A 27,977-nucleotide genomic window follows, 5' to 3' on the forward strand; every position below is an offset into this window, starting at 1 on the left:
CCTTAGAAGAGATTTTCTATAATCTGGATCCAGTACATATTTTCCACCTTATCTCTTCCTGTTTCCCTACACAAATATCATGCTCTAGCCAAACAAATGTAGACTGTTTTCTAAGTCTTTTTCTCACAACATTCTCTTACTGAACTGCTAAATCAGATATTTAATAGCTGTATAATCTTGGGAAAGTCAATTAAATTCAACAAGTATTAAGTGCCTAGTTTGTTCTGTGCTGTGTGTTAGGTGCGGGAAAAAATGAATAAGCCTGACATGGCCCCTGCCCTTCCAGAGCTCACAATCTAATGGACAAAGCTGCCTGTTAATCCTGTAACTTCAACAGTGCAATGTGCTGTATGATAGGGAGAGAAGAGCATGTAGGAGCAAGCCTGACCCAGAATTGGGGGGTCAGAGAAGGCCTTTCAGAGGGAGTGACTACTCACAGGGACAGAAAGGATAAGCAGGAGTCAGCTAAGCATAGATAGGTAGAGTGGGTTGAATTGTATTTCCCAAAAAGATGTCCAAGGCCTAAGCCCTGTACCTGCTATGGGACCTTCTCTGGAAAGTATCTTTGCAGATGTAATTAAATTAAAGATATTGAGATGAGATCATCCTGGATTTAGGATGGGTCCTAAATCTAATGACTGGTGAGTCATTAGATTTATAAGAGAAAGGAGAGGGAGATTTGAGACACAAATAGAGGAAGGCATTGTGAAAATGAAGGCACAGATAGGAATTATGCTGCCACAGGCCAAGGAATGCCAGGAATCACTAGAGGCTGGAATTTCCAGGGAAGGATTCTCGCCTGGAGAAGGAAGGGGTGTGGTCTTACTGACACCGTCTGGCCTCCAGAACTGGGAGAGAATAATTTTTATTGTTTTAAGCCACAGAGTTTGTGGTAATTTTATTAATTAATTTGTTTTAGAGATGGCAGTCTTGCTATGTTGCCCAGGCTGGAGTGCAGTGGCTATTCACAGGCATAGTTCTGCTGCTGAACAGCACAGGAGTTTTAACCTGCTCTGTTTCTGACCTAGGCTGGTTCACCACTTCTGGTGGTCCCCTGCTCCCTGGAGGTCACCGTATTGATGCTGAACTTAGTGTAGAAACCTGATTGGCATAGTGCACTACTGCCCAGAGCCCTTGGGGCTGAAGGGATCCTCCTGCCTCAGCCTCCTAAGTAGCTGGAACTACAGGCCTGCACCAGCATTCCTGGCTATGGTAATTTTTTATGACAGCCCTAGGAAACTGACTCACAAAGGGGAAAACTATTTTAGGCAAATACCAGGAGGTGAGAGAGCATGGAGTATTTTAGGACCCGAGTTAAATGTAATCTAGGGTGTGGAGGGGAAGTTACAAGAGATGAGGGCTGGGCACAGCTGCTCTTGCCTATAATCCCAGCACTTTGGGAGGCTGATGGGGGTGGATAACTTGAGGTCAGGAGTTCAAGACCAGCTTGAGCAACGTGGTGAAACCCTGTCTTTACAAAAAATACAAAGATTAGCCAGGCATGGTAGTGCACGCTTGTAGTCCCAGCTACTTGGGGAAGCTGAAGTGAAAGGATTGCTTGAGTCTGGGAGGTAGAGGCTGCAATGAGCCTTGATCGCACCACTGCACCCCAGCACTCCTGGGAGATAAGAGCAAGACTCTGTTGAGAGACAGAGAGAGATATATGACACTGGAGGTTAAGCAGAGGATATATTATGAAGGACCTTTAAAATGTCACGTTAAGTCAGAACTTTTTTATAGGAAACATGAGAGTTCACTGTAGGCTTTTTAGAAGGTAAGTGATGTGATGATATGATTAGATTTGTGCTTGGCATTGTAGGCCACTTAAATATTTTCTAATAGATTAAGTTATGATCTGGCTTCAGTGTGGAAAGTGGATGGAGATGGCAAAAATGGAAGTAGAGTGACAAAGCAGGATACTGCAGTTAAGTCCAAGAAGATAGTGACTTACTTATGCTAGGTTTCTGTGGGATAGAGAGAAGTGCATGGCTTTCATGTTGAGGAGGTAAGACAGACAGGGCTTAGTGATTGGTTGGATGTAGGGAGTGAGAGAGCAGTGACAACTGAGGATTATGCCACGCCTTTGGCTCTGACAGTTGGGTAAACACACTGAGATGGCAAAGCCTTGCACTGAGATCTGAAACTCAAGTGGAAGAACTATAGAAGTATGTGTGGACACAGAGATACAAACTACCATCAGAGAATACTATAAACACCTCTATGCAAATAAACTAGAAAATCTAGAAGAAATGGATAAATTCCTGGACACATACACCCTCCCAAGACTAAACCAGGAAGAAGTTGAATCCCTGAATAGACCAATAATAGGCTCTGAAATTGAGGCAATAATTAAGAGCCTACCAACCAAAAAGTCCAGGACCAGACGGATTCACAGCTGAATTCTACCAGAGGTACAAAGAGGAGCTGGTACCATTCGTTCTGAAACTATTCCAACCAATAGAAAAAGAGGGAATCCTTCCTCACTCATTTTATGAGGCCAGCATCATCCTGATACCAAAGCCTGGCAGAGACACAACAAAAAAAGAGAATTTTAGACCAATATCCCTGATGAACATCGATGTAAAAATCCTCAATAAAATACTGGCAAACCGGATTCAGCAGCACATCAAAAAGCTTACCCACCATGATCAAGTGGGCTTCATCCCTGGGATGCAAGGCTGGTTCAACATATGCAAATCAATAAACGTAATCCATCATATAAACAGAACCAAAGATAAAAACCACATGATTATCTCAACAGATGCAGAAAAGGCCTTTGACAAAATTCAACAGTCCTTCATGGTAAAAACTCTCAATAAATTAGGTATTGATGGGACGTATCTCAAAATAATAAGAGCTATTTATGATAAACCCACAGCCAATATCATACTGAATGGGCAAAAACTGGAAGCATTCCCTTTGAAAATTGGCACAAGACAGGGATGCCCTCTCTCACCATTCCTGTTCAACATAGTGTTGGAAGTTCTGGCCAGGGCAATCAGGCAGGAGAAAGAAATAAAGGGTATTCAATTAGGAAAAGAGGAAGTCAAATTGTCCCTGTTTGCAGATGACATGATTGTATATTTAGAAAACTTCATCATCTCAGCCCAAAATCTCCTTAAGCTGATAAGCAACTTCAGCAAAGTCTCAGGATACAAAATCAATGTGCAAAAATCACAAGCATTCCTGTACACCAATAACAGACAAACAGAGAGCCAAATCATGAGTGAACTCCCATTCACGATTGCTTCAAAGAGAATAAAATACCTAGGAATCCAACTTACAAGGAATGTGAAGGACCTCTTGAAGGAGAATTACAAACCACTGCTCAATGAAATAAAAGAAGACACAAACAAATGGAAGAACATTCCATGCTCCTGGATAGGAAGAATCAATATCATGAAAATGGCCATACTGCCCAAGGTAATTTATAGATTCAATGCCATCCCCATCAAGCTACCAATGACTTTCTTCACAGAATTGGAAAAAACTACTTCAAAGTATGGAACCAAAAAAAAAGCCCACATTGCCAAGACAATCCTAAACCAAAAGAACAAAGCTGGAGGCATCATGCTACCTGACTTCAAACTACACTACAAGGCTACAGTAACCAAAACAGCATGGCACTGGTACCAAAACAGAGATATAGACCAATGGAACAGAACAGAGTCCTCAGAAATAATACCACACATCTACAACTATCTGATCTTTGACAAACCTGACAAAAATAAGAAATGGGTAAAGGATTCCCTATTTAATAAACGGTGCTGGGAAAACTGGCTAGACATATATAGAAAGCTGAAACTGGATTCCTTCCTTACATCTTATACAAAAATTAATTCAAGATGGATTAGAGACTTAAATGTCAGACCTAAAACCATAAAAACCCTAGAAGAAAACCTAGGCAATACCATTCAGGACATAGGCATGGGCAAGGACTTCATGTCTAAAACACCAAAAGCAATGGCAACGAAAGCCAAAATTGAGAAATGGGATATAATTAAACTAAAGAGCTTCTGCACAGCAAAAGAAACTACCATCAGAGTGAACAGGCAACCTACAGAATGGGAGAACATTTTTGCAATCTACCCATCTGACAAAGGGCTAATATCCAGAATCTACAAAGAACTTAAACAAATTTACAAGAAAAAAATCAAACAACCCCATCAAAAAGTGGACGAAGGATATGAACAGACACTTCTCAAAAGAAGACATTTATGCAGCCAACAGACACAAGAAAAAATGCTCATCATCACTGGTCATTCAGAGAAATGCAAATGAAAACCACAATGAGATACCATCTCACTCCAGTTAGAATGGTGATCATTAAAAAGTCAGGAAACAACAGGTGCTGGAGAGGATGTGGAGAAATAGGAACACTTTTACACTGTTGGTGGGACTGTAAACTAGTTCCACCATTGTGGAAGACAGTGTGGCGATTCCTCAAGGATCTAGAACTAGAAATACCATTTGACCCAGCCATCCCATTACTGGGGATATACCCAAAGGATTATAAATCATGCTGCTATAAAGACACATGCACACGTATGTTTATTGTGGCACTATTCACAATAGCCAAGACTTGGAACCAACCCAAATGTCCATCAATGATAGACTGCATTAAGAAAATGTGGCACATATAAACCATGGAATACTATGCAGCCATAAAAAAGGATGAGTTCATGTCCTTTGTAGGGACATGGATGAAGCTGGAAACCATCATTCTGAGCAAACTATCGCAAGGACAGAAAACCAAACACTGCATGTTCTCACTCATAGGTGGGAACTGAACAATGAGAAGACTTGGACACAGGGTGGGGAACATCACACACTGGGGCCTGTTGTGGGGTGCGGGGAGGGGGGAGGGATAGCATTAGGAGATATACCTAATGTAAATGATGAGTTAATGGGTGCAGCACACCAACATGGCACATGTATACATATGTAACAAACCTGCACATTGTGCACATGTACCCTAGAACTTAAAGTATAATTTTAAAAAATAAGAAAAAAATAAGTATGTGTGGACAAATAGATAAATTAAGTTTTTACCTTTTTGGTTTGAAGTGGCTGTGGGGCTTACAAATGGAGATGCCCAGTAGGCAGATGGAAACCCTAGAGGGAAGATCTGGGCTGGAGATCCCAGTGTGATCTTCTCTGTGCCTCTTTCTCCTTGCCTGTATGTAAATGGAGGTATCAGGACCTACCTCACTGGTTTGATTAGGCTATTAAATGGAGGTCATTCAGCAAATAATTACTGAGCTCTTGGTGTATATCAAGCTTTTTCCTATAATATATACTGAGAAGATAGCAGTGAATAAAACACACAAAAAATAATTCCTGTTCTCAAGGAACTTACATTCTAGCATGAGAATACAGTTAATAAAATGATTAAGTAAATTTTATTGCATATTAAAAGGTGATAAATAGTATGAAGAAAAATAAAGCAGAGAAGTGGGGACAGGGAGTGGTAGGAGGGTTGCGGTTTTAAACAGGGTGGTTAGAGAAGGCTTTGCTGAGATGACATTTGAACAAAGACGCAAAGGTAGTGAGAGTGAGTTGAGTGAGTCATGGTCTACCCAGGGGAAAAGTATCCAGATAGAGGGAAAAGCAAGTGCAACAAAGGCCTTGAGGTGGGAGAGTGTTTGATGTATATGAGGAAGAGTAAGGAGGCCAGCATGGCTAGAGCAGAGTAACAGAGACAAAGTCAAAGCGGTCAAAGAGGTCAAAGGGGAATGCAGTGCACATAGAGGGCCAATATGTCATTGTAAAGGCTTTGGCTTGGGGCCAGGTGGTGACTCACTCCTGTAATCCTAGCACTTTGGGAGGCTGAGGTGAGCAGATCTCTTGAACCCAGGAGTTTGAGACCAGCCTGGGCAGACTAGTGAATACCTATCTCCACAAAAAATAGAAAAATTAGCCAGGTTTGATGGTGCATACCTGTAATCCCAGCTATTTGGGAGGCTGAGACGGGAGGATCACTTAAACCCAGGAGCTTGAGGCTTCAGTGAACTATCATGGTGCCACTGCAAGACCCTGTCTCAAAAAAGAAAAAAAAAAAGACTTTGGCTTTTCCTCTGAGGGAAATGGGAGGGTTTTGAAGGTTTTGAGTGGAGGAGTGATATGATCTGCAGTGTTTGGAAGACTCATTTGGTGCCGTAGGAGTCAAGGAGTCAGCTAGGCACAGGGAGTGTTGTGAGTAGGCTGTTCAGCAGGCAGAGCAGGGGAGCAGCAGTCAAAGGTGCAAGCAGGGAGACCAGTTATTAGCCAGGGAAAAATTAATGTATGTAAAGTGCTTGCTCAGAGCTTTGCATTTAATATATGTTCAATAAATGGTATCAACTATGTGAATACCTATCAAATTCTACCATTAATCAAATCAAGACTTGCTTTCTCAGGAAATTAAATGAATTATCTTTGCCACTTATTTGACATTTATTTAACATATTTTGAATTAATTTACTTCTGTATATTTATTTAAATATCCACATATTTCCGACTTTTCTCTCCATATATGTGTGTGTGTGTGTGTGTGTATACACATACAATTATTATTTTCTTTCTTTCTTTCTTTTGAGAGAGGGTCTCACTTTGTTACCCAGGCTGGAGTGCAGTGGGGTGAACATGGCTCACTGTAACCTTGACCCCCAGGCTCAAGCAATCCTCCTGCTTTAGCCCTTTAAGTAGCTGAGACAACAGGTGTGTGCCACCATGGTGGCTAATTTTTTGTTGTTTTTTGCATACAAAAATTTACCGCTACGGTTTTTTTTCCTTTATTTTTGAGACTAAGTCTCACTCTGTCATCCAGGCTGGAGTGTAGTGGTGCGATCTCAACTCACTGCAACCTCTATCTCCCAGATTCAAGCGATTCTTGTGCCTTGGCCTCCTGAGTAGCTGGGATTATAAGCGCACAATACCACACCCAGCAAATTTTTTTATTTTCAGTAGAGACAGGGTTTCACCATGTTGACCAGGCTGGTCTCGAACTCCTGGCCTCAAGCAATCCACCTGCCTTGGCCTCCCAAAGTGTTGGAATTACAGACGTGAGCCACCACACCTAGCCCATCACTACAGTATTTTCACCATTCAAGTTTATGATCTTGGTCTTTCCTTCGTGCCTTTGTATAGGGCCAGAAGAGAGACATTGGGTACTTTGACAACCTTAAAGCAGACTCCAGGAATATCACCTTTTTTTTTTTTTGAGATGGAGTCTCGCTCTCCCCAGGCTGAAGTGCAGTGGCATGATCTCGGCTCAGCACAACCTCTGCCTCCCAGGTTCAAGTGATTCTCCTGCCTCAGCCTCCTGAGTAGCTGGGATTACAGGCGTCTGCCACCATGCCTAGCTAATTTTTAAAAATTTTTAGTAGAGATGGGGTTTCACCATGTTGGCCAGGCTGGTCTCGAACTCCTGACCTCATGATCCACGCGCCTTGGCCTCCCAAAGTGCTGGGATTACAAGCATGAGCCACTATGCCCAGCCCAGCATGACCTTTTAAACCAAATCCAGCAACAAGAACTTTACCGTTTTTCTCAATAAAGTTCAAGCAACCACCATTGGGTACAAAGGCTGTGATTTTCTTGCTATTATTGATCAGCTGGATGCTGGCACACTTCCTGATGGCAGAATTTAGCTGTCTGGCTTCAACCCCTACTTTTTCCAGCACAATTCCTTTTGCATGAGAAGCACCTCTCATGCAACCCTCAAAAGGGCTGGCCTTCAGCGCTGTGCCCAAATGGGCTTTCTTGTACTGTTTATCATGCCACTTCTGGACTCATCAGTGACTATGGGGCTTCCTAGCAGCATGAAGTCCATGACACTTGCCCATCCTGTTGTCACCACAGGCCTGAGTGAAAGAGCTAATTTAAAAAAAAAAAAAGAAAGCTAATTTTTGTAGAGACGGGGTTTCACCAGGTTGCCCAGGCTGGTCTCAAACTCATGGGCTCAAGTGATCCATGCACCTTAGCCTCTCAAAATGTCTCCATTTATACATTAAATACTATGTCTTAAACATTTTTAATCTCCTTAGGTATCAGGCAATAGCAAGATGACCAGATAAATAATAACCAGATAAGATAACCAGATAAGTAACAGCCACACCACAATAACAATAAAAACGCCAACATCAGCTAACATTTCCTAAGCACTTACTGGGTGTGAGAGGCAGTATAGGGAGATAGATAAGAGCATGAGTTCTGGAATCAGACTGTGCTAAAATATAGGTACAACTCCCTCTTGAGCAAGTTATTTAACTGACCTGTGCTGCAGCTTTTTCATCTGTAAAGTGGGAGTGATCATAGTATATACTCATTAGGGAGGTGAGGATTAAATTCGATAATATGTATATTCTTTTTTAAAAAAATTATTTTTATTTTTTTTTAGAGGAAGGTCTCACTCTGTTGCCCTGGTTAGAGTGCAGTGGCACAATCACAGCTCACTGTGACCTCAAATTCCTGGGCTCAAATGAACTTCTTGAATAGCTTGGACTACAGGTATTCGCCACCATGCCTAGTTAATTTTTTTAATTTTGTAGAGATGGGGGTCTTGCTATGTTGCCCAGGCTGGTATGGAGCTTCTGGTCTTAAGTTATCCTCCCATCTCAGCCCCCTGAGTGGCTGAGATTACAGGTGTGAGCCATCGTGGTTGGCTATAATTTTTTTTAAACGAAGCTTCAATTTTCTTTTTTTTTCTTTGTTATTTTTTTTGAGATGGAGTCTCACTCTGTTGCCCAGGCTGGAGTGCAGTGGAGTGATCTCGGCTCACTGCAACCTCCGCATCCCAGGTTCAAGCTAGTCTCCTGCCTTGGCCTCCCGAGTAGCTGAGATTACAGGCGCCTACCACTATGCCCGGCTAATTTTTGTATTTTTAGTACAGACGGGGTTTCACCATGTTGGCCAGGCTGGTCTCAAACTCCTGACCTTGTGATTCGCCTGCCTCAGCCTCCCAAAGTGCTGGGATTACAGGCGTGAGTCACCGCCCAGCTGAAGCTTCAATTTTCAAGATAATATGTGTGTGCTTAGTTTAGTTACTCCACACGATAATAATAGCTAACATTTATTGAGCTCTTATAATATGCTAAGCACTTCACATGTGTTGTCACACATCAGTCTCACAATTGTCCTATAAGGTAGGTATTATCACTCCCTTTTTATAGATGAGGAAACTGAGATCGAGAAGTTAAACCATGTATCGAATTTGTGTACCAACATTAGGCTTTACTAAGTGTCTTTGAGTTGGAATGAAAAGTAGAATTTTGTGCATCCTCTATTCTACATCTGACAAAGAGATAGGAGAGTATAAAGAGACTACCTATTGAGGGGCAGAAGAATATTTTTACATTGTTGGTGGTATTCTATAGTCTTAAGTCTCTCTAGGTGGAGACTGGAATGCTTTGAAGGAGTATGAGCTGAAAAAAACTGGTAATAGCAACATTTGTTTAATTTCTATAAGACAATGATAAAAATAGATTGAAGTGATTTACTTTCAGCACTACTTGCTGGAATAAATAACACAGTTGGTGTGTGTTATTTATTTAAAGGATGAGAATTAAAGGTTTAAAGGATGAGAATGTTTCCTCATCCTTTAGTCTCAAGTCTAATTCTGGCTCCGCTCTAGTCCAAAGGCTACTTTCAGAGGTTTGAATTTGCTGTACCTCATTTCAAGAGCCCCTAGTAGTTTCAGCATGAACAAGAGCGTCTTATATTCCAAACTAGATTTCTAAGCCCACCCAAAATTATTCCTGGAAAAGTCTTGTTCTGCTGGGATTCTTTGCCTGAGATAGAGGAGGCTAAAATTTGTTGGTTGTCTTAGGTCCTCAGTGGTGCCCTGAGGCGGTTTGAGGTCAGCCTTGCGGTTTTAGAACTGGGCAGCATTGTGGAGATGAAGGAATAAGGTCTCACATTGTAGCACAGGGGCATTTGCCCAGATACCTTCTTTTCCTTAGTTTTGGACCAGACCCTGTGGAGTTGGATGTTAGTGAGAGGTGACTGCCACGTTAATATCTTCATAATCCTTCTGAGAAGGCTGTTTTTTGCTCCTTTCCTTCTCACTTACCTTACTATTTCTAGTATAGACTTTCTGGGTAGAGCTGAAGTCTCTAGAAGCTTTGATAGGATTTCAAACAATAGGATTCCTGGGTTGCCAGCTAAATCTAAACAGGTCTCCTTTTCTGGAGCTATGGAGGGAAAACAAAAGATAGATTTTTAAATACCTTCTGAAATTAGAAATCGACCACGTCTTTACTGACTATAATAATAATATCAAGTCAGGAACTAGAGGTACAGTAAACATTAAAAGTCTGTTCTGTTTGGTAGAAAGGCCATTTTGGTTACTGAGCAGACAGAATAAAATGGAATGTTAAAAAATACTTTTAGTTCAATAACGTCTAAGCAAATGTAGTAATATTTTTAACACAAACATGAATTTTGTGTTAATGATTATTTCCTGGTCCTAGGCAAACTCCCATTACTATAGTACTACTTGTAAGAAATAACTTCTCTTGCCGGGCGCGGTGGCTCAAGCCTGTAATCCCAGCACTTTGGGAGGCCGAGACGGGTGGATCACGAGGTCAGGATATCGAGACCATCCTGGCTAAAACGGTGAAACCCCGTCTCTACTAAAAAAATACAAAAAACTAGCCGGGCGAGGTGGTGGGCGCCTGTAGTCCCAGCTACTCGGGAGGCTGAGGCAGGAGAATGGCGTGAACCCGGGAAGCGGAGCTTGCAGTGAGCTGAGATCCGGCCACTGCACTCCAGCGTGGGTGACAGAGCGAGACTCCCTCTCAAAAAAAAAAAAAAAAAAAAGAAATAACTTCTCTTTATCCTAAGAACAGTTCATAGCTTATGAATGAATATATTTTCAAAACTGTATACAGTATTTGGAATTTGGAATGTTTTGGTTTTTGTTTTTTTTTTTTTGAGACGGAGTCTCGCTCTGTCGCCCAGGCTGGAGTGCAGTGGCTGGATCTCAGCTCACTGCAAGCTCTGCCTCCTGGGTTTACGCCATTCTCCTGCCTCAGCCTCCCGAGTAGCTGGGACTACAGGCGCCCGCCACCTCGCCCGGCTAATTTTTTGTATTTTTTAGTAGAGACGGGGTTTCACCGTGTTAGCCAGGGTGGTCTCGATCTCCTGACCTCGTGATCCGCCCGTCTCGACCTCCCAAAGTGCTGGGATTACAGGCTTGAGCCACCACGCCCGGCCGGAATTTGGAATGTTTATCCTAGAAAACATGAATAATGATTAGCTTTTCCAAGGCAGCCTGTTAAACTTATAAACAAACCATGAGGGGATTAATGACAATATTTCAACTACACCTACACATCATTTATAACCTTGGGGGAGAAATAACAGAAAAATTATTTTCTATTAGTTAGTGGAAGCATGTGACACCTTAACTAATGCTTTCTAACCTACAGCAGACTCTCCAGCCCTAGCACTGAGGGTAGAGGCTTCATCAGTGTGAGGAAGCTATTTTTTCAAGAACAATACATTATCGACACCCTAGATTTACATGAGAGAGTGCATTTTTCTTTTTATGAAAAAAAATTTTTTTAAATAAAAGGAATGCCTCTCAAAGTAGTGCATACACTTGGTAAATAATTCAGACATTATAGGCCAGGCGTGGTGACTCACGCCTGTAATCCCAGCACTTTGGGAGGCCGAGGTGGGTGGATCACGAGGTCAGGAGATCAAGACCATCCTGGCTAATGCTGTGAAACTCCAACTCTACTAAAAATACAAAAAATTAGCCGAGTGTGGTGGCAGGCACCTATAGTGCCAGCTACTGGGAGGCTGAGGCAGGAGAATGGCATAAACCCAGGAGGCAGAGCTTGCAGTTCACCGAGATCGCACCACTGCACTCCAGCCTGGACGACGGAGCAAGACTCCGTCTCAAAAAAAAAAAAAAAAAAAAAGAATTCAGGCATTATGGAAGCAGCCAAATTTTTCTACACCAGCCACTCACTCAGTGTTCTCACTGGAGACCAAAGAGCAGTGTCTCCTGCAGGAGGCATTTAGACAGTGCAAGTGCCTGCCTGATGTAGTTAATACTGTACCAATTTGTTTAGCAAATACTGTTCTGGAGAAGCAGTTCAAAAGTAACTCATATCCCAGACTACACTTTCCTGACCTGTCTCCCAACTGGAAGCCTGTGAATGATGTTTACTATGCAGTGAGTTGTAGCTGCCCAACTGCCTTCTGTTCATAACGTCTCTACTCACCCACTGCCTTGAGGAAGAGATTCTTATCTGTTAGCACCTTGATAAAGTCTGAGAAGTTCACCTTCCCATCTCCTGCAACAAAAATCTGAGACTCAGGACAATGATAAGATGTATTTTAATTATCAGAGTATATATTAAATGTAAAAATTAAAACACTCTGGATGATTTAATATTAAAAAAAGAGCATTTGAATTGAGCAAAAAAAGAGCATTGGAAATATGCTCAGGTGAGCCCTGGTCTTCTTGAAGTGGTCTTAGCACCATTACATGAGTCCTCCACAGCCCACAGAAGCAACAGTGGTTGTAAAAATCCAGCCAGGAGCACCCAGCCATTGCAGTCTGTCCGCCTGCTCTTTTCTCAGAGCCTGGCCATGCTTGCAAGGAATCTGCCCTGTCTTCCCATGCTATAACCGTCCCTATTATTCCTATTTTAACATCCCCAAGCTGTATTCCATTTCCTCTAAAATTGAAGGATGATGAGTATTATTAGAGGGGTATGTGTGTGTTTCCATGAAATAATAGAAAAATTTGACACCGTTAGTAGAAGCAAGTGACACCTTAAGTGAAATTGAATGACAGGTGGAACTGATGTTGATTGAATGGGGCACTGACAGTTGGGTGGAGAGAAGTGAGAGGGGATAATATGCTGAATATATTTTTCACACAGCATATCAGTTTGGGCTACTAATAATTTGGTCAGTATATTCACTAAAAAGATTACCTGTATGCTTTATTTATTTATTTATTTTTTTTTTGAGACGGAGTCTCGCTCTGCCGCCCAGGCTAGAGTGCAGTGGCCGGATCTCAGCTCACTGCAAGCTCCGCCTCCCGGGTTTACGCCATTCTCCTGCCTCAGCCTCCCGAGTAGCTGGGACTACAGGCGCCCGCCACCTCGCCCGGCTAGTTTTTTGTATTTTTTAGTAGAGACGGGGTTTCACCGTGTTAGCCAGGAGGGTCTCGATCTCCTGACCTCGTGATCCACCCATCTCGGCCTCCCAAAGTGCTGGGATTACAGGCTTGAGCCACCGCGCTCGGCCTGTATGCTTTAAAAATACCAACAAAAGTGCTATGGCATTTAAAATTCAATGTAGGTAGGACTTGATGGAAAAAGAAAGATTTGTTCTATTTTGATTCAAACAGAAACAAAAGTCTTGAATTCTCTTGGTAATGAGTCATTATTAACATTGTTACTGCTTTTGTATCTGTTATTTCAGGGCACCCTCCATGTACAGCTTCCATGTACATCAGGACAGGTAACTTGAATTTGATACTGAAATCAGACAATCACTCTTGGCTTCTACACAGCGTTTTTCAAATAGTCCATTTTCTAGGATTAATTTGATTTCACAACTTGTACACATACCTCACTGATCTCCTTAAAGGGACATACACCATACACACACAGACACACACACATATGTGTGTATCTCTTTAAGGATACATATGTGTGTGTATACATAGATATATGGATATATACATATATGTATATTTGTATATAGTATTCAAATATATAGTCTACAAACATATACAAATATGCAAATATACAAATATATATATATATGGGGCCAAGTAAATAAGGTTTCTCATGTTTATATAGTCATTAAAAGAAAACTATATATTCACAAAAATCTTTTATGGGAAAAGCAATGAGAAGCCAAATGACTCACGATCAATATCAGCACATTTCAATTCATTATAGACATCATGCTTGGTCAGATTCATTCCCAGCTTAGCTACAGTGCACATCAGTCCATGGAAATCAATACAGCCAGTTTTGTCCTTGTTGAAGAAGTTGTAGGCATCTTGGAAAGCTGGGAAAATAGGATTAAGTTATTCAAGACAGTTATTCAAGAAGAAGTATATACACTAATAGGACTAGGATAGACAATATAGTTGACTGGAGATCATGTTCTAAAAAAAGGATTGTGAAAAAAATGAGTGCTTAATAGACATTTCTTATACAGTATCCTTCCATGGAACTTGAACTGGAATGAACTAACTGTTGCAAAACCAAGTGTTGGTAAGTAAGATGGCCTTCCAAAGATATCCACACTGTAATCCCTTAACCTATGAATATGCTATCTTACATGGCAAAAGGGACTTTGTACATATAATTAAGATAGATTCTTCTGGGCTTGATCTAATTACATGATCCCTTATATAGCTAAAAGCCAGAGAGATGTGGCAGAAATCAGAAAGATTTAGAGTGTGAGAAAGACCTGACCCACCATTGCTGGTTTATCAGCCGGGAACTTCTCTGCCTGCTAAAGAGGCTGAGAAGCTCCTGGCTGATAAACAGCAGGGAAACTGGAATGTCAGCCCTACAAGAGAAAAGAACAGAATTCTGCCAAAAATCTGAATGAGACTGGAAGCAGATTCTCCTCCAGAGCCCCTAAATAAGAGGCCAGGCTGGCCAACACCTTAATTTCAGTCCTATAAGACACAGAGAAAAGAAACCAGCTGTGCCCACCTGCACTTCTGACTTATAAAACTGTGAGATAATAAATTTGTGTTGTTTTAAGATGTTATGTGTGTGGCAATTTGTTACAGCAGCAATAGAAAACTAATTTGTCAAACTGGACCCAAATTATATATATGTGTGTGTGTTTTGTATGGATCCAAAAGTTTTCAAAGAAATAGTCAAGGCACTAACTAGGGCCAAAATTAGATAAGTATTTTCTGAAATTAGTGAATGAGGAAATAAACCGGGAACAAAATATATTCCAAATGACACCAGAATAAAACTTACTTCATATCATGTTCAAGTCTCAGCATCTCTATGTATAAGAATGATTAATCTCCTACAGAGATAATGATACCTGCTCTATAAGTGTGTAATGTAAAAAGGTAACATCTTTCTCCTTGATAAAAGGTAGGCTTCTCTAGGGCTGGAACCAAACTATCTCTGACTTGTTTCTGTTTTTCCCATTATCTCTTGCATGTTAGTAGGCAGTCAACAAATATTGATTGCATGCTTTCCATGGACCAGGCATTGCTCCAAGTGCTTAGGATGTATTAGCACACTAAATAGACAAAGATCTGTGCCTTCATATAAATGTAATAAATAGGTAAATTAGATGCCATTTTAGAAGGTGATACATACCATGGAAAAAAGAAACAGTAATTCTGGGTGGATGATTAGAAAGAAGAAGAGACATGGAATTCCTACACACTCCCACCTCCATGTCTATTTCCTGACCAGCACCTGTACCTGCATGACCTTCCTTTCTCTCTGCGCTGCAAATAAACTGTATGCTCTTACCCAGAGCCAGTCCCTCCCTTGTGGGTTGGAACTCATCCCCTCTCTCATATTCAAAGAATTAACCTAAGAAAGAGTCCCCCCTTAGGTAAGGGAAATATCATTTTTTCATTTTCTATTATATCAATCCTATTGTTGTATATAAACTTCTGCTATTTCTCCCTTAAAAAGTACATTGTGACCCCATTTCCCCCTCCAGCTATTGCTACCTCTGCCATTTGTCTCTTCTTCCTATTAAAAATTTAGTCATTTATGGCTGGGAGCGGTGGCTCATGCCTGTAATCCCAGCACTTTGGGAGGCCAAGGCGGGCGGATCACGAGGTCAGGAGATCAAGACCATCCTGGCTAACACGGTGAAACCCCGCCTCTACTAAAAATACAAAAAAATTAGCTGGGCGTGGTGGTGGGCACCTGTAGTCCCAGCTACTCGGGAGGCTGAGGCAGGAGAATGGCGTGAACCGGGAGGTAGAGCTTGCAGTGAGCCGAGATTGCGCTACTGCACTCCGGCCTGGGCGACAGAGTGAGACTCTATCTCAAAAAAAAAAGGCCGGGCGTGGTGGCTCAAGCCTGTAATCCCAGCACTTTGGGAGGCCGAGACGGGCGGATCACGAAGTCAGGAGATCGAGACCATCCTGGCTAACACAGTGAAACCCCGTCTCCACTAAAAAATACAAAAAACTAGCCGGGCGTGGTGGCGGGCGCCTGTAGTCCCAGCTACTCGGGAGGCTGAGTCAGGAGAATGGCGTAAACCCGGGAGGCAGAGCTTGCAGTGAGCTGAGATCCGGCCACTGCACTCCAGCCTGGGTGACACAGTGAGACACTCTCTCAAAAAAAAAAAAAAAAATTAGTCATTTTTTCTATCAGTGTGGATTCACGGATGTTTATTTTATACTTTGGGTTATAATCAATTCTGTATTATTAATTTTTATTGCTCAAATAGAAAGTTGTTGGAAGGCAGAGTATATGGATACAGATGCTGGTAAGGAGGTAGACATGGAAGTGAGAGTCTATGGACATTCTACTCTGATTGCTTCAGTTTTCTTCAGGAAAGTAAGGAGACCTATTGACAGTGAGGATGGGAGATGCTAGGGATCTTGAAGTATTCAATAAATATTTGTAGAATGAACAAATTAACCTCTCATAGGAAAGTTGTGAGGATTAAGCACTGTAAGGAACACATTTTCTAGTTTCCATATTTGATGTCTTGTTATCTGGGGCCTTGCTGGCCCTGGAGGGACTGCCCCTCTCAGGGCTGGTCAAAGTCGATTGATTCTTTTTTTTTGAGACGGAGTCTTGCTCTGCCACCCAGGCTGGAGTGCAGTGGCCGGATCTCAGCTCACTGCAAGCTCTGCCTCCCGGGTTTACGCCATTCTCCTGCCTCAGCCTCCCGTGTAGCTGGGACTACAGGTGCCCGCCTCGTCGCCCGGCTAGTTTTTTGTATTTTTAAGTAGAGACAGGGTTTCACCGTGTTAGCCAGGATGGTCTCGATCTCCTGACCTCGTGATCCGCCCGTCTCAGCCTCCCAAAGTGCTGGGATTACAGGCTTGAGCCACCGCGCCCGGCCTTGATTGATTCTTTGATTCATTTCTGTCTCCTGGGTCAATTTCTAAATTGGTTCTAAATTAAGTGGGGTAAAGCAGCAGCCTCTCCAGAAACCAGACGCAACCCAAACACAGCCACACTTGACTTCTTTGAATTTTTCTAGTGCATCATGTTTTCCCTTTTCTCTGGCCTTTGTAGATTCTGTTCTTTTTGCCTAGAACACTCCTCTCAGCACTATTTGCCTGATTTACTCCTAGTCGCCATTCAGCCTTCTCTGGGACTCCCCTTCTTCCCTCACAAGACTAAATTAGGAGGCTTTCCTTTAAGCTCCTATAACACTCTATACTTTCCCTATCATAACTTGTGTTATATTGTAATTTAAATGATTTATTCAGCAAGTTCATGGCTTTTTTTCTGAGATGGAGTCTCGCTTTGTCGGCCAGGCTTGAGTGCAGTGGTGTGATCTCTGCTCACTGCAACCTCTGCTTCCCAGGTTCAAGCAATTCTCCCTGCCTCAGCCTCCCAAATAGCTGGGATTACAGGTGCCCACCACCACGCCCAGCTAAGTTTTGTATTTTTAGTAGAGACAGGGTTTCACCATATTGGCCAAGCTGGTCTTGAACCCCTGACCTCAGGTGATCGGCCTGGCCTGCCTCAGGCTCCCAAAGTGCTGGGATTACAGGTGTGAGCCACTGCGCCTAGCAAGTTCATAGTTTAACAGCCTGTCTTCCCTGTTAGACTTCCTATCAGGTCCTACCATGTCTGACTTGTTTTGTTATGTTTCCCACGCCTAGTATATTTTTGGCATTAAATAAATATTTGTTGTTTGGATGAATAAACTTTAGCCAGTGTAGTTCATTTTATCATTATATTTTTTTCTTTGAGAAATCCTAGGACTATAGCTGTGTTTGTGTTCTTTATTACTTGATTTATATTTGTTCTTTTGTTCTTTTTGTTATTTTTGCATTTGTTCTTTTCCACACCCACAAGTTCTTCTTTGACCAGCACTGCCTAAATTCTAGGGAGACGTCCATTTAAAAGCAATTTCCCTCCTGTCTCACAAAAATATAAGTTTTTTTCCCTTTCTCTCAAATGATGGTGGTGTAGACAACCCGTGAAATCTCAGATCTTTCTTAGAGAAGAAAGGATCAGACATATTAAGGAGCTGTTATCTATGCTTCAATTTTGAGGATGATTCTCATTACCTGCCATTTGTGAAGCACTTAGCTTCTTTTCTTTGTGTTGTAATTGGCATTGAAGAGATCCTGGTAAGTCTCTATCCCTGAGGAAAGATATGAAAATATTTAGATTTATTACATATGTGAAACCAGCAGACATCAGTCCTATTCATCAGTTTCTGCTACTGGAATGACTGTAGCATCTCAATGTATCCAGTCTACTATCCTAAGGGATCTTCTATTTAGGATAGTCAATAGCTACAGGATGAACAGTGAGAAAATGTTGGCCACTGAGACCCACCTATGCCCTAAACTTGCCCATCACCCCCCCTTAAAAAATTATAATTTTTAATTATAATTATAATTATAATATAATATAATAAAATTATAATATAATATAATTTAATCCAGCCATGGATGCCCAACACCCCTCCCTTAAAAAAATTATAATTTCAGGCCCGCCATGGTGGCTATAATCCTAGCCCTTTGGGAGGTCAAGGCAAGAGGATCGCTTGAGCCCAGGAGCTCAAGACCAGCTTGGGCAACACAGCAACACCCTGTCTCTACAAAAAACAAAAAAAATTAGCCAGATGTGGTGGCACGGGCCTGTAGTCCTAGCCACTCAGGAGGCTGAGGTGGGAGGAATGCTTGTGCTTGGGAGGTCAAGGCGGCAGTGAGTCAAGATTGCACCAGTTTGCTTCAGCCTGGGTGACAGTGAGACCCTATCTCAAAAACAAACAAACAAACAAAAACAATCAAAAAATCAGTTATGATTTCCCCCATTTTACACAATAGGAAACAGAAGCTCAGAGTAATTAAATTATTTGTCTCAGGCTATACAGATAGTAAACGGAAGACCTGAGATTCAAACCTAGATTTGTCTGACTCCAAAAATCAAGGCCATGCTTTACACTATTCCTGTTGTTAGAAATAGAAGTTGTTTCAATTTTCTTTTTTTTCTGGCTCCAACTCTCAGCCTTGAGTTTCAAATTTTAAAAAAGTATAAACATTGTTGTGGTGAATACCCTTACAGAGAAACCTTTGCATCTATCACTATTTTACAACTTTCTTTTTTTTTTAAAACTTTTACAACTATTTTACAATTGCCAAATTGCATTTTTAACAGCATATGTATGTATGTGTAAGAGAGAGAAATAAAGATAGAGAACAATTCTGAAAATCTGAAACCCTGGGTGACCTTTCCTTTATTCAGGAAAGTAAAATCTGGGAAAGGCAGGAATATATTAATACTTTCAAGATACTTTGTACAGATCTGAAGTGATTTATTAGTTTAAGGACACAAAAATATATCATGTAAAACTGGGTTTGCTTATAATATGATAAGTAAAATTTAATTACATTTAAGTAAATGTGACTTAACTCATTTAATTATAATCAATTTTATAAATTTATTTAAAGTGTCTTTAGTTTTGATACTTGTAGAACTAAAAGGTTAAAAAATATGAAATCTCGGCTGGGCGTGGTGGCTCAAGCCTGTAATCCCAGCACTTTGGGAGGCCGAGACGGGCGGATCACGAGGTCAGGAGATCGAGACCATCCTGGCTAACATGGTGAAACCCTGTCTCTACTAAAAAATACAAAAAACTAGCCGGGCAAGGTGGCGGGTGCCTGTAGTCCCAGCTACTCGGGAGGCTGAGGCAGGAGAATGGCGTAAACCCGGGAGGCAGAGCTTGCAGTGAGCTGAGATCCGGCCACTGCACTCCAGCCTGGGCGATAGAGCGAGACTCCGTCTCAAAAAAAAAAAAAAAAAAAAAATGAAATCTCATAGTTTTGTGGCTTTATAAGAAGCAGTTTAAAAAGTAAAACTAGGCCGGGTGCAGTGGTTCACGCCTGTAATCCCAGCACTTTGGGAGGCCGAGGCGGGTGGATCACGAGGTCAGGAGATCAAGACTATCCTGGTTAACACGGTGAAACCCCATCTCTACTAAAAATTAAGAAAAAAAAAAAATTAGCTGGGCATGGTGGTGGGCGCCTGTAGTCCCAGCTACTTGGGAGTGGAGATCACGTCACTGCAATCCAGCCTGGGTGACACAGCGAGACTCTGTCTCAAAAAAGAAAAGTAAAACTAGAAGAAATACTAAACATTGTAGTTAAACAAAAAATTATTATGGTTTATTAATTTAGTATCCCCTAAAGCATTTATTAGATTCAACTCATTTTCAAAGAGGGGCCTGGGAGAAAAGGAGGTGATAGTTTCAGAACTGTTCTTAACTTTTGAAAGTGGAATTTTATCTAACTTGTCTTACTTTCTCAGTTTTTACTAACATTGATTTCTTCTTCTGGTGCTTCCTCTTTATTACCTACTTGAATTTCTTCTCTTTCTCTCATTCTTTCAAGACAGAATCTCCCTCTGTGGTCCAGGCTGGAGTGCAGTGGTGTGATCGTGGCTCACTGCAGCCTTGACCGCCCAGGCTTAAGAATCCTTCCACATCAGCTTCCCGCGTAATTGGAACCATAGGTGCATGCTACCATACCCAGCTAATTTTTTATTTTTTGTAGAGACAAGATCTCCTTATGTTGCTCAGGCTGGTCTTGAACTCTTGGGCTCAAGTGTTCCTCCCTTGTCTACTTCCCAAAGTGTTGGGATGGCAAGTGTGTGCCACTGTGCCCAACCTGTAATTTCTGAAGCTCGGGTTTGTCCTTATTCAGATAGGTTATTTTATATTTATTTTACTGATGTTCCTTGATTCATGATAGGGTTACATCCTTATAAACCCATCATAAGTTGAAAATATTGTAAATTGAAAATGCATTTAATTCACCTAACCTACATAGCTTAGCCGAGCCTACCTTAAATGTGCTCAGAACACTTACATTAGCCTACACGTGGGCAAAATCATCCAGCACAAAGCCTATTTTGTAATAAAGTGTTGAATGCCTCATGTAATTTATTGACTCCTGTACTAAAAGTGAAAAACAGAATGGTTGTATGAGTATTTGAAGTTGAGTTTCCACTGGATGAGTATTGCTTTTGTACCACTATAAAGTCAAAAAATGATAAGTTGAACCATTGTTAAGTTGGGGACCATCTGTATTTCTAAATATAAACAAATTTCTTTTACATGATGTAAAAGATGCAGTACATAGGGAAATACTATGTTCTCAAGAAGCAGGAGGAAAGTAGAATTCAAGGCAGTGTAAAGATCTTTTTTATTTTTCCTTTTGAGACAGGGTCTTGCTCTATTGCCCAGGCTGAAATGCAGTGGTGCAATCTTAGCTCACCCTATCCTCTGCCTCCTGGGCTCAAGCAATCCTCCCACCTCAGCCCCTTGAGTAGCTGGGACTACAGGTGTGCACCACCACACCCAGCTAATTTTCGTATCTTTTTTTGGTAGAGGCTGGTCTCAAATTCCTGGGCTCAAGTGATCCACCCACCTCAGCCTCTCAAAGTGCTGGGATTACAGATGTGAGCCACCATGCCTGGCCAGGCAATGTAAAGTTCTTATTACCTGTCTTTAAAAAGACACTCATGGCACAATTTCAAACCTTACCTTGGATCAAACATTGTAGAAAGACTTTATTTTACAAAGTTTCAAATGACTGAAGAACCTTACATTTGGAATGAACCTAATCCAGCCTCTCATCTAATGTAGGAATGCCCTTTACATGTAGTGTTGTCTAGTTTTTGCTTAACTACTTTCTGTGACAAGGAACTCTCTACCTCAAAAGATAGCTTGCAGAGTCAAGGACACTAGAAAAGATACACTCAAAATAGAAAGTAAATGGATAATTGTGAAAGAGGAAAGAAATATTCTTCTTATGATCTGATAAAATATAGATCAGGCTCTCAGTTTTGGTCATTAGTGGCTGCTTATTGAAATTTGTTGTTAGGTGACTGAGAAAAAGCTATTGTTAATGTCACAGGCAAATCTCCCTTCCCAATTTTAGCCCAGGGTCAGTCATGGCTGATTTACCAGCTTTTGTTTACCAGCTATATTTGAAATATAGACCCTTTTTCTACACTTTGACTTGGTTATGGGTTCAGGTGTTCTTTATGATCCTCTAAATTTTTTCTTCTTTAAACTGGCACTCAAAATATCTCAAGGTATAACTTATAACTCCTTGAGCCCCCTAGAGTATTTTGTATACTAACATAAAAACAGCTTCTTCTTTGGGAGGACAGGAGGGAGAATTCTGCTCTTCCTATCAAAAAAGATGTATATCTTTTTCTTTTCATAAAAAATCTTTCTCTTCAATTCCGATGTTTTGTTTTCTAACTAAACTTACCATATAATAAATATTTGAAGAGTATTTTAATTGTTTCATCATAATCTTTATGAGTATTTAATATATTAATAATTTTTTTTTTTTTCTGAAATGGAGTCTTGCTCTGTCACCAGGCTGGAGTGCAGTGGCATGATCTCAGCTCACTGCAATCTCTGTACCCCAAGTTCAAGCAATTCTCCTGCCTCAGCCTCTCGAGTAGCTGGGACCACAGGCACATGACACCATGCCTAATTTTTGTATTTTTAGTACAGACAGGGTTTCACCATGTTGACCAGGATGGTCTCGATCTCTTGACCTCGTGATCCGCCCACCTCGGCCTCCCAAAGTGCTGGGATTACAGGTGTGGGCCACTGCGCCCAGCCAATAATCTTAATAATTTTCTTTTTTTTAGGGGCTTCTTGGTAAAGATTGGAAAACCTACTAGACAAAATTCTGAAAGAGCTGTAGCACTAATAATTCTTTATCATAATACATTTATCACCCTTAATACATTCATTACTTACCTTTTACTGTGGGAGATGGGTACCTTTGTTAGAGGATTCAGCTTAAATTTTGGTTTAATTTCTGAAACTGCCATGTGGCCAGTGACTCTGTCTGGAATTCAGAATATATAATTAAGAAATCAGTTTACAGATTAATTCTTTATATTCTTTTGCAACTTTTTCAGCTCAAAGCCTGGAGTTTGAAAAGTCTAGGGCCTCAAGGAATGGTAATAGATGCAAACTCAAGTTAGAGGTATGCATAAAGTTGGAAGGCCATATGGAAACACCCCTTCATTATTCCCAGATTTCCAAGCAAAGTTGCTTGTCGCTGCTTCCCCTTCAATTAGTGTCATTCTGATCCTATGTAAAAATAAATGCCAAGTGAAATAAACCAGATACAGAAAGACTGCTATGTGATCTAACTAATATGTGTCATCTAAAATAGTCAAACTCATAGAAGCAGAGAGTAGAATGGTGGTTGAGGAAGGAGATATGGGGAGATGTTGGTCAGTGATACAAAGTTTGAAGATGAATAAATTCTGAAGATCTAATGAACAGCATGGTGACTATAGGTAGTAATACCGTACTGTATACCTGAAACTTGCTAAGAGATTAGATCCTAAGTGTTCTCACTACACACACAAACACACACAAATAGTAACTATGTGAAGTGATGAATATGTTAATTAGACTGATTGTGGTGATTATTTAACAATGTATACATACACCAAATCATCTAGTTGTGCACTTTAAATAATACAAATGGTGCCATGTGACACAGATAATGAGCATTCTGGAAATATTTGGAAAAAGTTATTTAAAGATGCTATTATGAAATCAGTAGAGCATTTCAAGTCATAATTGACAAAGAATAAAATGTATTTGCCTACTTGTTTACATCTTAGATACCTGCCTAGTAGTAAGTAGTTTTTCCCAGGGTGTCTTTTTGGGAGACTCATCCCTGCCCTGTCACTTCTTGGGAACCAACTGTTTTTGGTTTGTTTTTGTTTTTAGATGTGTAAAAAGGCTTTATTTGCAGGGGAGCAGGAATTTAATAAAAGAGACCAAATCCCATGTCATCGTCTGACTCTTTGGACACCTCCTCCTCCTCCTCCTCTTCTCCTCTGCTGCAGCGGGGGTGGAACCAGCAGCAGGAGCTGCAGTGCCTGGGGCAGCAGAGACAGCCACAGCCCCACCGGCAGGTACACTGGCAATCTTGCCAATACCCTGGGCAATGACGTCTTCAATGCTTTTTTCATTCAGCTCACTGATAACCTTGTTGAGCTGGTCGTCGTCCGCCTCGATGCCTACGCTGCCCAGGATCCTCTTGATGTCTTTGGCGCTGAGGGAGGGGTTGCCCCCGAGGGCAGCTAGCAGGTGGGAGGCGACCTAGCGCACCTGGGCGGGCGTCTACGGCAGCGGCAGCGGCGGCGGCGAGGCCTCCATGCGTGCAACCTCGGTGGAGTCAGGGAGGAAAAACCCAACTGGTCTTGGTTAACAGTAGGAATGGGGGTGGAATACAATGCAGTTCTGCTACCCTAGACCGCGGAAGGAACTCGTGAATTACCGTCGCCTTTCCATTTGGCATAGTTTGAGAAAGAGGTCTTATGGACCAGAAGCTGGGTTGGTAGGGCTTCCCCCTTTGTTGTTCTGTTCTTTCCAACTATCTTTTCAAAATGTAGAGTGTATTTGATAGCTCACTGACAAGAAAACTAGGTTGCTGACTTAGGAATAATGGATAATTGAATACTATTCAACCATGAGGAAAAAAGGTCTCTGAATGTTTGGTTAGAATTTGATCCATTTTCCCAGGTCTTCACCTCAGAGCCCAGAAAGCAGTTGTTTCTAAACAAATCAATTACAAGTCCTCAAAATCTGAAAACCTACCACAGAGCTGGGAACTACGGAATGGCTCAACAATTCAGGCACTTGAAAGGTGCTGTGAAATCATCCCCATGCCTCAAAATAACCATTACTTTAAAAAAATACCTTCAATTCTCATAGATTTTTAAAAAAGGACTTAGCATAGAATCCTACAAAATCGTGATATTTACCTACTTTTAAGCCGTGCTACCTACCACTTCTGGGCTTCAGTCAGATCAGGAATCTAATAAAGGGTTTGTTCCATCACACAACTGTGACCTCATTCACTGCTCAGGCTCAAGCTGAGGGAGAGAATGATCCAGGAGCTCCTTCCAACCTTACAGCAAGTGTGTTTTCAGTGTGGTTCATTCAGCACCCTTGGTGTATATGAGGGTGTGATTTATAAAATCGGAACATTTTGACACTGTTGGGATTTCAGGGAAGGGGGAGAATTTTTGTTTCAAGTTCTATGTTAATATATTTTCATGTTAATGTCTTCATCAGGCTGAGCCTCGTGGCTCATGCCTGTGATCCCAGCACTTTGGGGGGCTGAGGAGGGCAGATCACCTGAGGTCAGGAGTTCGAGACCAGCCTGGCCAAATGATGAAACCCCCCCCATCTCTATTAAAAATACAAAAATTAGCTGGGTGTGGTGGCACACACCTGTAATCCCAGCTACTCAGGAGGCTGAGGCAGAAGAATAGCTTGAACTCAGCAGGCAGAGGTTGTGGTGAACTGAGATCACGCCCCTGCACTTCAGCCTGGGTGACAGAGAGAGACTCTTGTCTCAAAAAAAAAAAAAAAAAAGTCTTCAGGCAGTTGAAAGTTGTTCAGTTAAAATATTTTACTCAAGGGGCGGAGCAAGATGGCCGAATAGGAACAGCTCCAGTCTCCAACTCCCAGCGCGAGTAACACAGAAGACCGGTGATTTCTGCATTTTCAACTGAGGTACTGGGGTCATCTCTCTAGGGAGTGCCGGACAATCGGTGCTGGTCAGCTGCTGCAGCCTGACCAGCGTGAGCTGAAGCAGGGCGAGGCATCGCCTCACCTGGAAGCGCAAGGGGGAAGGAAATCCCTTTTCCTAGCCAGGGGAACTGAGACACATAACACCTGGAAAATCGCTTAACTCCCACCCCAATACTGCGCTTTAAGGAAACAGGCACACCAGGAGAATATATCCCACACCTGGCCGGGAGGGTCCCACGCCCACGGAGCCTCCCTCACTGCTAACACAGCCGTCTGCGGCGATCTATCCGCAAGGCAGCAACGAGGCTGGGGGAGGGGCGCCCGCCATTGCTGAGGCTTAAGTAGGTAAACAAAGCCTCTGGGAAGCTCGAACTGGGTGGAGCTCACAGCAGCTCAAGGAAACCTGCCTGTCTCTGTAGACTCCACCTCTGGGGACAGCCCACAGCTGAGGTCCAATAGGGAAAGCAGCGGGGGCGGTGCAGAGGCGAACGACTCTGTCTGACAGCTTTGGGGAGAGCCGTGGATCTCCCAACGCGGAGGTTGAGATCCGAGAACGGACAGACTGCCTGCTCAGGTGGGTCCCTGACCCCTGAGTAGCCTAGCTGGGAGACATCCCCCACTAGGGGCAGTCTGACACCCCACACCTCACAGGGTGGAGTCATCCCTGAGAGGAAACTTCCAAAGGAAGAATCAGACAGGTACACTCGCTGCTCAGCAATATTCTATCTTTGGCAACCTCTGCTGCTGATACCCAGGCAAACAGGGTCTGGAGTGGACCTCAAGCAATCTCCAACAGACCAACAGACAGTCCTTCTGACTGTCAGACGGAAAACTATCAAACAGGAAGGACACCTATACCAAAACCCCATCAGTACGTCACCATCATCAAAGACCAGAGACAGATAAAACCACAAAGATAGGGAAAAAGCAGGGCAGAAAAGCTGGAAATTCAAAAAATAAGAGCGCATCTCCCCCTGCAAAGGAGCGCAGCCCATCGCCAGCAACGGATCAAAGCTGGTCAGAGAATGACTTTGACGAGATGAGAGAAGAAGGCTTCAGTCCATCAAACTTCTCAGAGCTAAAGGAGGAATTACGTACCCAGCGCAAAGAAACTAAAAATCTTGAAAAAAAAGTGGAAGAATTGACAGCTAGACTAATTAATGCAGAGAAGATCATAAACGAAATGACAGAGATGAAAACCATGACACGAGAAATACATGACAAATGCACAAGCTTCAGTAACCGACTCGATCAACTGGAAGAAAGAGTATCAGCGATTGAGGATCAAATGAATGAAATGAAGCGAGAAGAGAACCAAAAGAAAAAAGAAGAAAAAGAAATGAACAAAGCCTGCAAGAAGTATGGGATTATGTAAAAAGACCAAATCTACGTCTGATTGGGGTGCCTGAAAGTGAGGGGGAAAATGGAACCAAGTTGGAAAACACTCTTCAGGATATCATCCAGGAGAACTTCCCCAACCTAGTAGGGCAGGCCAACATTCAAATTCAGGAAATACAGAGAACGCCACAAAGATACTCCTCCAGAAGAGCAACTCCAAGACACATAATTGCCAGATTCACCAAAGTTGAAATGAAGGAAAAAATCTTAAGGGCAGCCAGAGAGAAAGGTCGGGTTACCCACAAAGGGAAGCCCATCAGACTAACAGCAGATCTCTCGGCAGAAACTCTACAAGCCAGAAGAGAGTGGGGGCCAATATTCAACGTTCTTAAAGAAAAGAATTTTCAACCCAGAATTTCATATCCAGCCAAACTAAGTTTCATCAGTGAAGGAGAAATAAAATCCTTTACAGATAAGCAAATGCTTAGAGATTTTGTCACCACCAGGCCTGCCTTACAAGAGACCCTGAAGGAAGCCCTAAACATGGAAAGGAACAACCGGTACCAGCCATTGCAAAAACATGCCAAAATGTAAAGACCATCGAGGCTAGGAAGAAACTGCATCAACTAATGAGCAAAATAACCAGTTAATATCATAATGACAGGATCAAGTTCACACATAACAATATTAACCTTAAATGTAAATGGACTAAATGCTCCAATTAAAAGACACAGACTGGCAAACTGGATAAAGAGTCAAGACCCATCAGTCTGCTGTATTCAGGAGACCCATCTCACATGCAGAGACATACATAGGCTCAAAATAAAGGGATGGAGAAAGATCTACCAAGCAAATGGAGAACAAAAAAAAGCAGGGGTTGCAATCCT

At 42.0% G+C, this 27,977-nt stretch overlaps 2 protein-coding genes, 1 non-coding gene and 1 pseudogene across 5 annotated transcripts in view; all 4 read right to left on the minus strand.

Annotated features, from left to right (window-relative positions):
- The window catches only part of EFCAB3 (EF-hand calcium binding domain 3), a 169,101-nt gene that overhangs the window by 16,080 nt on the left and 125,044 nt on the right, over positions 1-27,977 (minus strand). Inside the window, exons 1-6 of one of the 3 annotated variants that reach the window (XM_033184093.1) lie at positions 24,978-25,021; positions 22,945-23,035; positions 18,221-18,297; positions 13,882-14,025; positions 12,216-12,287; positions 10,052-10,172 (exon numbers count right to left, since the gene is read on the minus strand). In XM_033184093.1, coding sequence (XP_033039984.1) covers positions 10,052-10,172; positions 12,216-12,287; positions 13,882-14,025; positions 18,221-18,297; positions 22,945-23,018 — 488 coding nt within the window. In that variant the 5' untranslated portion in view covers positions 23,019-23,035; positions 24,978-25,021. The other 2 variants (XM_033184091.1, XM_033184090.1) reach the window with 2 other exon arrangements.
- LOC117067459 (40S ribosomal protein S23-like) lies at positions 7,093-7,826 on the minus strand. The gene is given in 2 exon segments (XM_033184094.1): positions 7,093-7,187; positions 7,475-7,826. Coding segments are annotated over 2 exon segments (447 nt in total).
- LOC117068072 lies at positions 22,831-22,893 on the minus strand. The gene has a single exon (XR_004430941.1). It is a non-coding gene; the product is annotated as a U7 small nuclear RNA (small nuclear RNA).
- LOC117066559 lies at positions 23,938-24,511 on the minus strand (annotated as a pseudogene).

This window comes from Trachypithecus francoisi, unplaced genomic scaffold (genome assembly GCF_009764315.1).
Source record: "Trachypithecus francoisi isolate TF-2019V2 unplaced genomic scaffold, Tfra_2.0 Lachesis_group20, whole genome shotgun sequence".
Taxonomy (NCBI): Eukaryota; Metazoa; Chordata; class Mammalia; order Primates; family Cercopithecidae; genus Trachypithecus; species Trachypithecus francoisi.